The sequence below is a fragment of the Ambystoma mexicanum genome, chromosome 4q (assembly GCF_040938575.1).
Source record: "Ambystoma mexicanum isolate Mex_15411 chromosome 4q, UKY_AmexF1_1, whole genome shotgun sequence".
In the NCBI taxonomy this organism is placed as follows: domain Eukaryota; kingdom Metazoa; phylum Chordata; class Amphibia; order Caudata; family Ambystomatidae; genus Ambystoma; species Ambystoma mexicanum.
Window position 1 is genome coordinate 1,008,247,360 of NC_090928.1, and position 14,006 is coordinate 1,008,261,365.

General features: G+C 41.8%; 1 protein-coding gene across 1 annotated transcript in view; it reads right to left on the bottom strand.

The window, feature by feature from the left end:
* The window catches only part of USH2A (usherin), a 4,817,015-nt gene that overhangs the window by 2,696,007 nt on the left and 2,107,002 nt on the right, over window positions 1–14,006 (bottom strand). The window contains exon 33 of the mRNA XM_069608572.1: window positions 6,890–7,049. Coding sequence (XP_069464673.1) covers window positions 6,890–7,049 — 160 coding nt within the window. The remainder of the gene's footprint in view (window positions 1–6,889; window positions 7,050–14,006) is intronic.

The following is a 14,006-nucleotide window of genomic DNA, read 5'->3' on the forward strand; positions in this document are numbered from 1 at the left end:
GTGCATAAATAGAAGGAGCAGTACGGATGTGCAAGTGCTCATGGGAGCCCAGGAAAGAAGTGCCAAGGGATTGCAATGTGAGAGGTCACTGGATAACTGCTGGGGCAGAGAAGTCAAAAGAGTGGGGTGCACCTTAACCTTAACAACCCTTTAACAACCTTTATTCTGTCAATGTAATAGTTTCTTCTAAGTGAACATGTTTCATATCACATCACTGTATATGAGTTATTAATAATTCCTCTTATAATATATATCAAAGAACTATAAACCCCCTTCAACAAACATAATTTTTGCAACTCATACTTATGTTGATTGTTACCAGCCGTGCATGCTACGGATTCAAATCATAATTGAATTGACAATGGCACCAAACCATCCCTATTATTCACTGCAAGTGCCCTGCATCGCATCCTAGATCAGTGTCCACTATACCCTAATAATGTGACAAATGGCCAGTGCTCATGGTGTGCAGCCATGGCCATGCCACATTACCCAATCAGCAAATCAGAGTACACATTTGAATTCCAGGTCCACTGCCCAGATACCAAATTCATATCACTAGATTTCCACTTACGTTATGACACTTTGGAAAAATAAAACACAGGACAGATTTGCAAAAACATGCTTTAGGTCCCTGCTGATGATCCTTGTGCAGGTTTGTTGTAATAACTGGCGAATTTCTGGGGTTTTTCAGGTTTTACTTGTAACCATAACGTCCCTTTAACAATGTATTTTCACTGAATTTCAGAGGCTTTTATGAGTGCAACTTAACCATAACATCCCTTTAACACCTTTGAAAGAATGGTTCTCAAAGCCCTACCCCTATTACCAACAACCGTAATACAGCACGGTACAGACAAAATTTGACTCATGAAGAAAATACTGACTTAAAAGGTTTAGCCTGCAATGAAACAATAGTCATTAAGTCTGCAGACAATTGCGGTGGAATAGTAGTAATGGCTAGGGAATACTACAAGAAGATGGTATATGCTTTAATCAACAATGAAATCCAATATTTAAAACTTTGAACAGACCCCACAGATTAACTTACGAACATTGTACAAGATCTCTGCACACAGGGGACTGAATTAGGTTTTCTGAGCACTGAGGGAGCATACTTCCAGACACCAAGTGAATGCAGACTGCCAACAATATATGCACTGCCTAAAGTGCATAAAAACTGCTTAGATCCTCCGGGTAGACCCATTGTTTTGCTATGTGGACCATTTTGGAACCATGTGATAAATACATAGAAACGGTCATACATGAATTGGCTGAGGATACACAATCTTTCCTCAAAGACATTATGGCTACTATGAATTACTATGAGGGCTTGGCATTTGAAGGCAAAACCAGTCTATTAGTTACATTAGACATCACTGCATTATATAAAAATGTTCCGCAGGAGGATGCTTTGATGTGCATTGAGCACAGGATAAAGAACCGCCCGATGCCATAAAACATAACCACAAAACATAACAAACGGAATTTGTATTGAAAATCGCTTTGTGCAACAATTTTTTTCAATTCCTGGACAACATATATATCAAGAAACAAGGTACGGCTATGGGGACAGCGTTTTCCCCAAGTCTAGCCAATATATATATATGGCAGACTTTGAAGAAAAAATCATCTATAACAACAATCCATTTGATAGTCATGTTTCCAATTGGAAACGTTACATAGATGATATTTCTTTCACTTGGAAAGGCACAAGGAACATCTGGAATCGTTCATTGGCTGGCTCAATAAGTGTAACATCAACCTCACATTCACTGGCCTTTCAGATAACAAACAGCTACCCTTTTTGGATTCAATCATCGCCCATCAGGAAGGCTGCATGTATATATCATTGTATTGAAAGCAAACTGACCGAAACACTCTGTTGGAATACTCAAGCCAACATCTGCATTCCCAAAAAGACAATCTGCCCTATGGGGAATATTTGCGACTCTGATGAAATTGTACGAACACCTGCGACTTCGAACAGCATGCTAATATATAAGGCGATAGACCTTTGGAAAGAGGATACCCCCGGAAGCTCGTTAAAAGTCAGCCAAAAGAGCACGCTGAACATCAAGAAAACACTTATTATGTCCAAGGGAGAAGAAAACGGATACCGACCGGATTGTATGTGTGACAACATTTTCACATCAAACTGATCAACTCAAGAAATTGATAAAAAGACACTGGAATCTGGTAGAAAAGTATGGGATGCACCAGTGGGCTCCCCTTTTTTGCCCTAAAACGGGCTAAAAACCTTCAAGATTGTCTTGTACATTCCAGACTAGAAAGATCTAAGATGAATTGCGAACAGAACATCCTGAGAGTACCATGGAGTCATTAAAGGGTACATATATTGGGCCAGCCTGCTTGTGGCAAATGCGGTGTCTGCCATCTAACATCTAATCTAACATCCAGAACAACTACATTCAATCAAGAGAACTTTAATTGGCAACTTTGACAATTTACTAACTGACTAGTAATGTTATTTATGTTACGTTATCAGTTGCCCTTGTGATTTGTTATATGTAGGTATGACCACAAGAAAGATTGTCACATGCATTAATGAAGACAGATCAGGGATCAAGACAAAAAATCTTGCAGCGCCATTAGTACAACATTTTTTGGGTGCCAACCTTACAGAAGACGAGATGCACTGGACAGTGATCGATCAAATGAAGCAGGACATGAGTCAATACTCAATGAACACAGACTATTAAAGTTGAAGCAATGCTGGATACATCAATTAAGAACTCATGAAATTGGTCTTAATGAGGAAATACAATGGTCTATTTTATTACAACATTAAGTAACTCGTAGCCAGAAGCGATAATTACCATTTGTTTCACAGCTCTTAAACCGTGTATCCAGGTTTCCATAATAATCTCAGGCTCCAATAATAGCTGCAGTTACTATGGGCCAGCAAGGCGCTTGATTGAGAACAAGAGTTGAGTAGTCTGCGAGGCGTCACACGGCACTGTAGCATCAGCTGATCTCAAAACTGCTAATAAACAAGACTAAAACTACACTCTTTCTACCGACTCGAGGGGTTAGGCTTTGATGTGTATAGGTTTTGATCAGCAATGGGTGTTTGTTTGGAATCCAAGACGCTCATTCGGATCCATCCCACAGTACTACGAACTAACAATCGTGACCCAATTCAACATAGCGGCAGTAGTTTGGAACTGCCTCACGTTCTTCAATAGGAAGCAACAACATCATGTAGGCAACACAGGTGTTTTGACCAATTGTAATGCTTACCCGTAATACTATACAAACAAACAGAAACACACCGCCAAACAATGAACTGGTCACTGTAGCCTCTCGAACGGCTACCTACAAGCAAGTGTACGTGTACGCAGTACTCTGGCACGGAAAGACAGCTATCAGCGGGGGAAGTGTATATAAATAGGTAAGCAAGGCCATTGGTTTTGGGAAAGAGTGCAGGAGTAACTATGGTTGAATTGAGGTACGAGTTGTGTGTTTTCTTGTTTTTTTTGTTATTGTGGAAGTCGGTGTAAGTAGATCAGCTTCCATGTTCATCTTGAATAAAAACTCCCCTCTAGCCCGTGAGGGAGAGAGGGAGTTCTCAGTCCTCGTCCTTTTTCCAGGAGCAGCAATCAGTTTGCTCCGTTTCGGAAATTTCTATTGGGGCCGCATGGTCTTGTTTAGACCTTGTACACCCCGCGAGGTGGGTCGGTGGTGGTTCAACCACATTATATGCTCTGGGGCAGAGGCACCATTAGGCAAGATACCAGAAATTCTAAACCGGGCGTGTTACAATTTACACCCGCGTGTAACAATTTTGGGCAGTAGATCTCTTTAGATACTAGTGGATCCTCCATGGGCTGATGAGCGTTTAGGAGACAGCAACTGGTTTACTGCCTCCCCTAACACCCTCGGTCACCTAATTAATTATTGAGGGGGTCTATAAAGCATTTTCCTAGATGGGATTTTCATTAATGCCAGCCCATAATTTTCTCTTATTGATCGGTTTAGGCCACGCCGGTGAGCATTCAACCACATACAATTTTCCAGAATGTGATGGAGATTTGAATTTTTGTCTCCTCTCACCCATCAGCACCCTTTTACATCAATAAGGTAACATTAGAACATTTTTTCAAATTAGTAGAATCGATTTTGCCTTAGGGGAATGGAAATATGAGAATGAATGGGGTGTGCTATGTAAACCACGTGTTTAATTCTTGACAGAGGGAATTTATGGAGTTGTCAAGTAACAAAAAGAAGCTGAGCCTGCCACATTCTAACATCGTACTTGCCCGCTGGTGACAAATAGAGACATGTAACTCTCTGGCTTAGATGGATGCTGTCAAATGAACATTGCTATACAAGATTTTTTGGTAGGTGTCTGTGACAGACAGTCAACTTGAGACGACTGTTTGTGGATGTTCTACGTATGATGGGCAAATACCACATTGAGGGCGAGTCCAAAGAAATAGGCCACAGGGCTAAATGTGTCTGATCTCTCTCCTTGACCTTGGAATGGCAACCCGTGGTTTACCTGAAAAAACACAAATGTGGGGAGTTCACAGCGCTTCTCAGATAAATTGTTTTAACTTTTTAAATATTTAAACTGTTGTAAAAATCTGGAAAAAGTAGATATAGATTAATCTAGCATCAAATGCACCAATGCTCAAGGACAGTAAAGTGGGACATTCTCTATAATCTTACCTTTCTAAGAGAGGTACAAACACAAAATGTCTCTGATAACACACTTGAAATATTGTTGGCCTGTATATTGATGGAGATATATATTTTTTCACCTTTGTGTGTTTTTTTGTTCATTCGTGATTTGGAATGTGGAAAACACAACAAGGCAGAGAACTTATTGGCTAAACGATTCAACACACACCAAGGTGATCCGAAATTAAGGTTTCTTTATATGTCCTAACAAGGGCGGTAGTAGGACAATTACATCAAATAGCATGCCTGAAACTTGAGTCGACATTGTAACAGCTCAAGTTCCATTTAGGATCTCTATTGTGTTGGTTTACATAAACGCTTGTGGCAGTTGATTGTACTAGAATAATCATATAATATATGCCAGAACTATCAAAGTATCAATGCATTTATGAACAACAAATATTATCTTGCATTGAAAGTCTAATTGTATGACCTGTTGTTTTTAGACAAACTGTTCCTATTGCGTGTTTTGCACAAATATGACTGTTTTTTTAATGTGTACGAATGAAATTGATATGGATTAGTTTGAGTGTGAGATCACAGTATGGTGTGTTGTGTTAATACAATGACATTTTTGACTATAGATCTAGTTGAACTGTTTCACTAATGTTTTAAATGATTATTATTCTAATGTACACTAGGCCTCACTACGAGTTTGGAAGTAGCCATGCCGTTCTTAGCAGCATAGCTACCCCCAAACCGGGTATCGGGTCCGGGTCCTTTGGAACTTTGGCGGGCCCGGTAATTCCCATTCTCGGGACTGGGACCCGGTACATCCCCATTCCCATTTGAGCCCGATAGGGCTCCCCCCTATTCCCACTGAGTCCGATAGGGCTCAATGGGAATGGGGAGGATGCTACCAATGGGCCTGTTAATGATGGACCCGTTGTTAGCATCCTGGTCTGCTCGCGGGTTCCGCTAAGGACGTCTGGTCTGACCAGACGTCCTTAGCGGCACCCGCGAGCAGACCTCGTAATGTGGCGGCCCGTAATGAACGGTGCCGGTCCCTTACCAGCACCGTTCATTACATGGCCACCCTCATTGTAATGAGGCCCACTGTCTTTATACATGTTGATTTCTAGAAAATAATTTAATAAGAATAAAATTGTAAAAACTCTGATTTTTTTATGAGAAGGGATTGAAATTGAACATTTACAAATAACTGAATGCAATGAGAGTCTTTACATTCCTCAGGCAAGTGTACTTTTTGTGATGACTTTGGATAAATAAAACAGAACAGATCTTGCTGATGATCGTCGGGCATGTTTCGTCGGGCATGTTTGTTGTAATAACTGGCGAATTCCTGGGGTTTTTCAGCTTTAACTTGTAACCATAACGTCCCCTTATCAACGTATTTTCACTGAATTTCAGAGGCTTTTATGAGTGCAACATAACCATAACGTCCCTTTAACATACTTGTTTCAATGAGTATGTATATATACACATATACACACATACCACTAGACAAATGCCCCCTTCTACTCTCCCTGCATCATAGCATAAGATTCGGCTCAACACTAAAAAAAGAAAATAAGATGGAGTTCTCATTTTTGAATAATTAGGAATGTTTATTTGGAAAATTGGATGAAGTACACATTTTAATAACAATAATAATACTTCATGCTTAAGAACAGTCGCCTGACAGCATAGACTCCAGTATAGTTGATGGACCTGTGAGTTTTATATTAAACGAGTGGCTACAAAGAAGCACAGTTTTAACGGCATATCAGTTTATGCAAATGATAAACAAAACCAGGTTTGAGGTAATATTTTAAATTATGCAAGTGTCCGTCTACATTCTATTTTTGATGCAAGGATGATGCTAAATTTAGTTCGTACAGTTGTGTTTGCAAGGAATTCATAGACACAGCCACAAGTGAACGCTGCCAAGTCATTAGAGGTATAACCTAGGCAATACATATTTCCTCAGCTGAAGTTTAAAGAGAATCCATTTGCATGTGCACAGCAGTTTGGCATGGTTCTGTAAAGACACAATGGAAATTACGCTGGCAAGCGACACTCTAAAGATCACAGAACACTAAACTAATCAGTTCTATGGATTTCATGATATCATTTTGTAATTGTTAAAGTCCCTTTCCCTGATTGAACTGAAAAGGATTCTTATATAAATTCACATTATGTTTCAGGGATGTCGGAAACAAAAAGTAAAGTCGGTACTTACCGAACAGCAATACTTCTGGTACCCAAGACTGTCAGGTCAGGGGAAGCCATGCCACTTGGCGGCAGCTGTGCCGTATGCACGGTGACCACGGAATTGTTTGTACAGCCAATGACAGTGCACGCAGTAAGCCGAAACTGCTGTTCTGAATAAACTGCCAGATCTATGGACAACAAAAGCACTAGTTAGAGGTCACAGTGTTTTCCGTACCTTGCTTCGTAAGCATCCATCTTAGAAAAAGGGTACAAGAAGAGCAAGCATTCAAGCATTTCACGGATTTACCTTCAATTTGTGTGGCTTAGATATTTTTCATATGACTGGGCCAACAAAGGACTTCATGGGATAAGTGAATTAATGATCTCTTTTATGAAAACCATTCTTTGTTTTTTTTTTTTAGAGCGAATTCATTGAGTGACTACACTATTCCCCACAATTCCAAAAATGAGTTATATTAGATACAAAATAAATAAATGAAGCACATAACTACTTGAATAAATGCATAATTTCTATTTTTAAAAAATCACATGTTCGTATGGAATACCCTCCTTGCTTTATTGTAAATAGATTTCAGCTTTAATTTACCATCTTATGCTGAAAGGAAAAGCATCTTGACGTGCGAGTGCACATTGTGATATTCTGAACAGTAGTAATGAGAACATGGAAATCTGCAAGACTTAACAGGATTTTTCATACTTTTTTAAACTTTTGCTTATATGTTTTGCTTAAATGAAAATAAATGTATAGCATTTTAAAAAATCAGTGAAAGTCACACATGATATGTTTCTGTCGCGATTCTCTCTCATGATCTTGCCTCTTATTCTCACCAATTTGGGGCATGTTTTGGGGTTATCCCACACAGCACTTTGCTTACGAAATGTGTGTCCCAGAACTGTACAGATCTGTATGGTCCTGGGTCGAACTTAAGAATGTATTTCCTCTCTGTATCCTTTGCGGGTTATGGGCAGCCTGCCCTATGCCTCTACTTCACCCTTCCAGACCAAGTATGCGTTAACGAAGCAGGTCAGGCTATGACCTGGCTAAAGTCTTTTCTAACCGACCACAAATCTCGCACAGTGTGGGGCCATGCACACTCCTCATATGAATTATTGGAATGTGGGGTCCCACAAGGTGCGTGTTTATCTCCCTCTTTATCCAACATCCTTTGCTGCCCCTTCTGTGAGCTCTTATACAAGTTGGGTGTGCATTTCACAAATTATGCGGATGACACCGAGCTTGTCTTTCAGTTCAGCGGCACGTATATAGAGGGAGTGGCGCACATAAATAAAGTCTACACAACAATCCAATATTGGCGGGCCAATAATGGGATGTGTTTTAATTCTACCAAAACAGAGTTTATGCATTTGGTTCTCACCAGGCCAGATCCCATTTGAATGGTCAGTATGAGAGTTTTTGCATTGAAAATCATCCCATTAGAACTGTATAGAGTTAAAACACTGGGTGTCATTTTTGACTCCTCTTTCAATACCAAACTGCACATTGACCATGTTTGTAACAAAGCACAATACCTTCTCAGTTTACTCAAGAGAGTGAAACCGTATGTAAGAGAGGCTAATTGCAAGATCCTCGTGCATGCATTAATCATGCCGAGGATCGATTATTGCAATGTCCTGATGATTGGAGACAGCAAAAATTGTATCAGGCGACTCCAAGTCTTCAAGAACGATGCAGTGCGTATAGTTAATGGGATCCCTAAACACCAGCCTATTACCTCTCATCGGAGGAATTTACACTGGCTTCCAGTGGAAGCACGAATCCGCTTTAAAGCCTTGACCATTGTTCATAGATGTTTATATGGTAAGTCACCGGATTACCTGAGACTTACCATATAAACAATTGTTACAATTGTTGCAATTGAGCATCACCTTAGATCCACTAGAACAAGTGAGTCAGTCTGCCTCTCCTTTCCAATAAGCAGAAGAAATAGGGTCATGGGCAGATCCTTTATCGTCCGTGCCGCTATCCTTTGGAATTAGTTGCCTAAAGAATTACGCTTAGAGACAGACATATTGAGATTCAGGAAGGGGCTAAAGCGTATTTTGTTGGATTAGTCTTGATTTTCTGATAGGCCTATCTGCTTTCTGGCTTTCCCACTCTTGATGGGTTCTCGGCGCCCTGATGCCTAGGGGCTTTGGCACCTTACAAATCCGCATCAAATCAAATCAAAAGCCCCGTGGCTGGCAAGTGCTAGCAATTGATCACACCTGTGTAGGGCAATTATTAGCCTACGTTAATAGCCTGAGTTAACTTCATGCAAACTTGCTCTTTGTTGCATTATTCTTGGCTTGGCCAGTGTTGTGGCTTCACATAAACACAACACGGTGGTTGGAGTGATCTGTTTAATCACAGACTCTAAATACAGCTGTCTATACAGAACTGTTATTCACTGCCTTACTAATTAAACTGTGCATGTACAGCAGTTGCTTCACTGCTGCAGGTGCTACTTTAATCCTTCTGTCTGTGAGTCTCAATTTTGTTCCTGTGAGACACAAGCCTCTTGATTGGAGGAGCATCTGCTTCCTCCCTTGGTCGCGCTGCGCATTGCAGTTTTGCAAGATCACAGAAGCTGCTGTAATCTCACGAGGCTGCATCCTAACATACCTCCTTTTGTTGAGCAGTTTGGTGCTGCTCCATCACAAGGTTCTCCTCTTCTCACGCTGCGGACGATTGTCACTAGGCGATGTCCTCAGTGATGCATTCTCCACTCCTTCTGCTCTTTCTGTGGCTGGTAGTGATAGGTCACCTTTGCTTTGCAAGTCACTTTCCTCCTTTGTCATGTCTCCTGTGCTGCTCACCTTCTGAATCTCCTCCAAACTGATCTCTCTTCCCACACTCTCCTGTTCCATGTAGGCTTCTTGGTCCTGTGTTGCTGATTCTATCATGGACTGCTCTCTCGATTCGGGGAACTGTCTTCTGAATATAGCAATTCTCTCTAGATTCCATCTTTTTCCATCTCAGGTGCACACATGATTAGTGCCTTTTTGTACTACTTCCAAGGGTTGACTGTACCTGGATCCTGTTAATTGATCCTTGTGTGACAACTTTATTTTCACCATGTCACCTTCATTCACCTTTGTTCTCAGAGCGGTTCTGATAGTGCTTTCATCAGGTCTTTGCTCCTTTGAATTCTCCACACCAGATCTTTCTTGTTGTCGGTATCATCCTATCTCACTTTGGATAACCTCAGGGGTACCAGTGTGGAGGCACGCCTCCTTCCCCTCACCAAGTGAAAGGGAGACACATTAGTGGTTGCATTTGGGTGAGATGGTGGAAAGCTATTGCTTCCTTAATGGTTTAGTAAAGGTCCATCCTAAAGGCTGCAGCAAGTTGTAGGGCAACTTTAATAAACCTATTAGTCCTTCAACTAATCTGTTAGCCTGGGGATGATAGAGACTTGCTTTTATTTCCTTGAAATTGTGGTTTTGCAAAAATGTCTCAATTTCCCTTCATACTAGCTGGACGCTGCTGTCAGCTACTATTTCTTTTGGTAGGCCTTCCCTCTGAAAGACTGTGTTTAACACCTCTATGACTGTAGCCGTAGGGATATTGGGCATGAATTCTGCTTTCACCCACTTTGACAGGTAGTCTATCATCACCATTCCATACCTGTGGTCCAGTGACATTGCATCAAGAGGTCCGATGAAGATAAGGCCTATCTTCTGCCATACTCCTTCAGGAATCTCTGTGGGGATCAACATCGCTTGCTGTACCTTTCGTCTCTTATCACTGTTCATGTATTCATGGCATCTTTCCATCATTACTCTGATATCTTGGTCCATTCATGGCCACCAGTATGACTCTTGCATTCTTCATCTGTTCATATTGCCATCTAAATGACCAGAGTGTGCCCTGCACAGAATCGCTGTTCTCATTCATAGAGGCAGTATCACTTGATTGCCTCTCATTAACAACCCATCCACCTCATAAATCTCCTCAATACCCTTTCCAGTAGGTCCTCAATCCTTCCACAATGATCCTTTCACTGGGCCACTCATTTCAAAACCCATTCAGTAACTCTTCCTAGGGTCTCATCTTTGGCCAACCCTTCTAACCAATGATTTTCACTCATTTCCAGGAACTGTGTGCTTTTTAAATCACTCACCAACACCACCACACATTCATCCTTAAGGAATGAGGTGGCTGATATCTGTGCTCCGGCAGAGACAGCATGCAGTCCACTTGTGCATTCTTCCAACCTGCAGTTTTCCGGCTGTGTACTCTTGCAGTTTGGCTGCATTAGATAGTGCTTTGAAGGCAAACACAACTGCATGCTCTGTGTCACGTTTCTTCTCGATCAGTGTGGCTCCTAGCACATAAGCACTAGAATCAGTGGTTATATAAATGTCCAATGACGGGTTGAACAGTTTCAGACACAACACGCATTTACTATTCTCTTTTTGAACACTCGTTGAATGCTGCTTTTTGCTCTTGCCGCCATTCATAATCTTCCCCTTTTCTCAGGAGTTCTCTCAATGGGCCTCTTGTTTCTGAAAACTGGGTCACAAATTGTGTGTAGTACTCTGCCAGTCCTCGAAAGGATCTTAGCTCATCCTTTGAGATTAGGGATGGGGATTTTTAATGATGGCTTGCAGGAGATTCTTTTTGCGACTGATGCCATCCTTTGAGATTTTATATCCCAGGTATCCCACTTTGCTTACTTTGATCTTGTATTTTTTGTATCTCATGCATGTCCCTACCTCCTGAAGTTTCACTAGTACCTTCCTTAGGACTACATCGTGAGTCTCTGCATCTTCTGCATAGATGAGGATGTCGTCCTGAAACTATGATACATTACCTATGTTGCACAGCAGAGCGTCCATCATCCTTTGGAATGCTCACACAGCTGATGATAACCCAACGGGCATGCAGGTGTATTGGTAGGTGCCAAACAGGATGATGAATGCTGTTAGCGATCTGGACTCTTTGTTCAGGGCTATCTGGTGGTAAACATCTCTCATATTTAGTTTTGAGAAGAATTTGGCTTCTTTCATCATGGGAAGGAGTTCATTTATGCAGGGTAGCAGTTAACTGTCCGTTATTACATTCATATTCAGACTGTTCAGGTCAATGCATACCCTAGTAAAGTTTGACTGCTGTTTCTTTATGAATACCAGTGGGCTTAGCCATTTGGAGGACTCAAGAGTCTTAATGATACCTTCTTCAACCATTTTCATGAGTTTGACCTGCAGAGCGCATCTTGCAGATGAGGGCACCGGTCTCACCTTGTGCTTGATCGGGACTGCTCTGATTGAGAGCACCTCATCATTCGTGCTGGGATCCAGCCTAATGATTCGCTTGTGCTGGTCATTCCACCCCAAACTGCCAGACCTTACTCAGAAAATTAAACACTGGTCGTAATTTGTCTGCCATTGAACTCAATGTCGGCATTGATGGAGCCCAAAGGTTGTTGTCCACCTTTACCATACATTGAGGCTTTTCCCTTCTCACTCTTGGAATGTTCACCATGATGACTGTAGGCCTATCTTCATCACCTACATCATCTCCACTCATGTCCACATCGCCCTATAAGTAACTTTCTTTCCCTGACATTTGCAAGTTGTCATTGCAATATAACCATATGTCCTGCAGTTTGAGCATTCTTTACTACTTATGGGACAGTCTTTGTCATTCGCCAAGTGGTGTGTGCTGGTACATATATAGAATTTCAGAGAGTCTTTCTGCCCTTGCATTGCACCACATGCACATTAAGGGTCTGCGTGGTTCTGGCATGCACAAGGTCTCTTCCGCTGCTCTGACTATCTGGACAGCTTTATCCAATGGCAACTCCTTGTCCAGTATGAATGTATCCTGCACTTTTCAGCAGTTGGTATGCACAACCAACATGTCACATATCATGTTCTCAGTATTTTCACCACAACAGCACAGCACAGCCAACCGATGCATCCTGGAGACGTAGTCATCTACAGGCTCTGCGTTCTCCTGTTTCCTAGTACAAAACTTCAATCGATGTAGCATGGCGTTCTCCTTATTCGATACAATTCTGGGAATGGCCTCTTTAAAGACATCATCATCTTCCCCATTTGCCATTTCAGGCTTCAAGCCATTGAATATCCTTTGTCCTTCAACCCCCAAGGCATTAAGCATCATGGCCTTCTTTCCCTCAGCTGCGTAGTCCATGCCACCCGCCGCTTCCAACTATGTGGTAAATAGCAGTTCCCATTGTGCCCATGGTATCACAGGCCTACCTCGAGATTGTAGACATGCAGTGGGAGGCGTTGCACCCTGCATCCTGGAGCTGATGTGCACTTTCCTTGATCCTCATTGCTAGTTATGTTGCGGCTTTACATAAAATGCAACACAGTGGTTGTAGTGATCTCTTTAATCATAGACTCTTAATACAGCTTTGTACAAAGAGCAGTTACTTCAATGTCCTACTGATTATACTGTGCATGTACAGCAGTTGCTTTACTGCTGGACCTACTTTAATGTTCTCTCTGTGAGTCTCTCATGTGAGACTCAAGACTCTTGATTGGAGGAGCGCCAGGGAGCATCTGCGTCCTTCCTTGGTCGCATCGTTTCTCTCCTGTTCCACACGCCGGGCTGCGGGCATGCGCATTGCGATCACGGTGTCGCCGAAATCTCAGGAGGCTGTGTCCTGGCAGCCAGCGTTCATGTGCATGTTTTCTGGTTTGTAACACCTGGTTGTCAGCTCCTTATACCTTTTTTAGCAAGCATTTGGTTCCTGGGTTTGCACTGTTTAAGTGCACACCAGTTTTTGTTCAGCACTAATTGATTTGCCCTGTAGGTTATTCCATCCTGTGCTTCTCCAATGAGGCTCCCTGTTCTTCGGCATCTTTAATTTCTCTCCATGGATGTGGAGAGGTTTGTGCATGTTTTCCCACCCACGTTCGTTCCTTATGTGTTGGTGTGGGGGCGGACTTGGCTTGCTTTCCAGGATTCTTTTGAATACCTAAGTGCCCTCCTCTACCATGTATGCACTATTCGTATTGGATTATGCTCTATTTTTTGGACAGTCTTTTGGTATCCATGTTTCCATGTTTGATCGATATCCTGTGGTTTTTCTGACAGTATTTAATTTAATTCGAAGCACACTCCACATTATATAGGGGTTTGTGGGTTA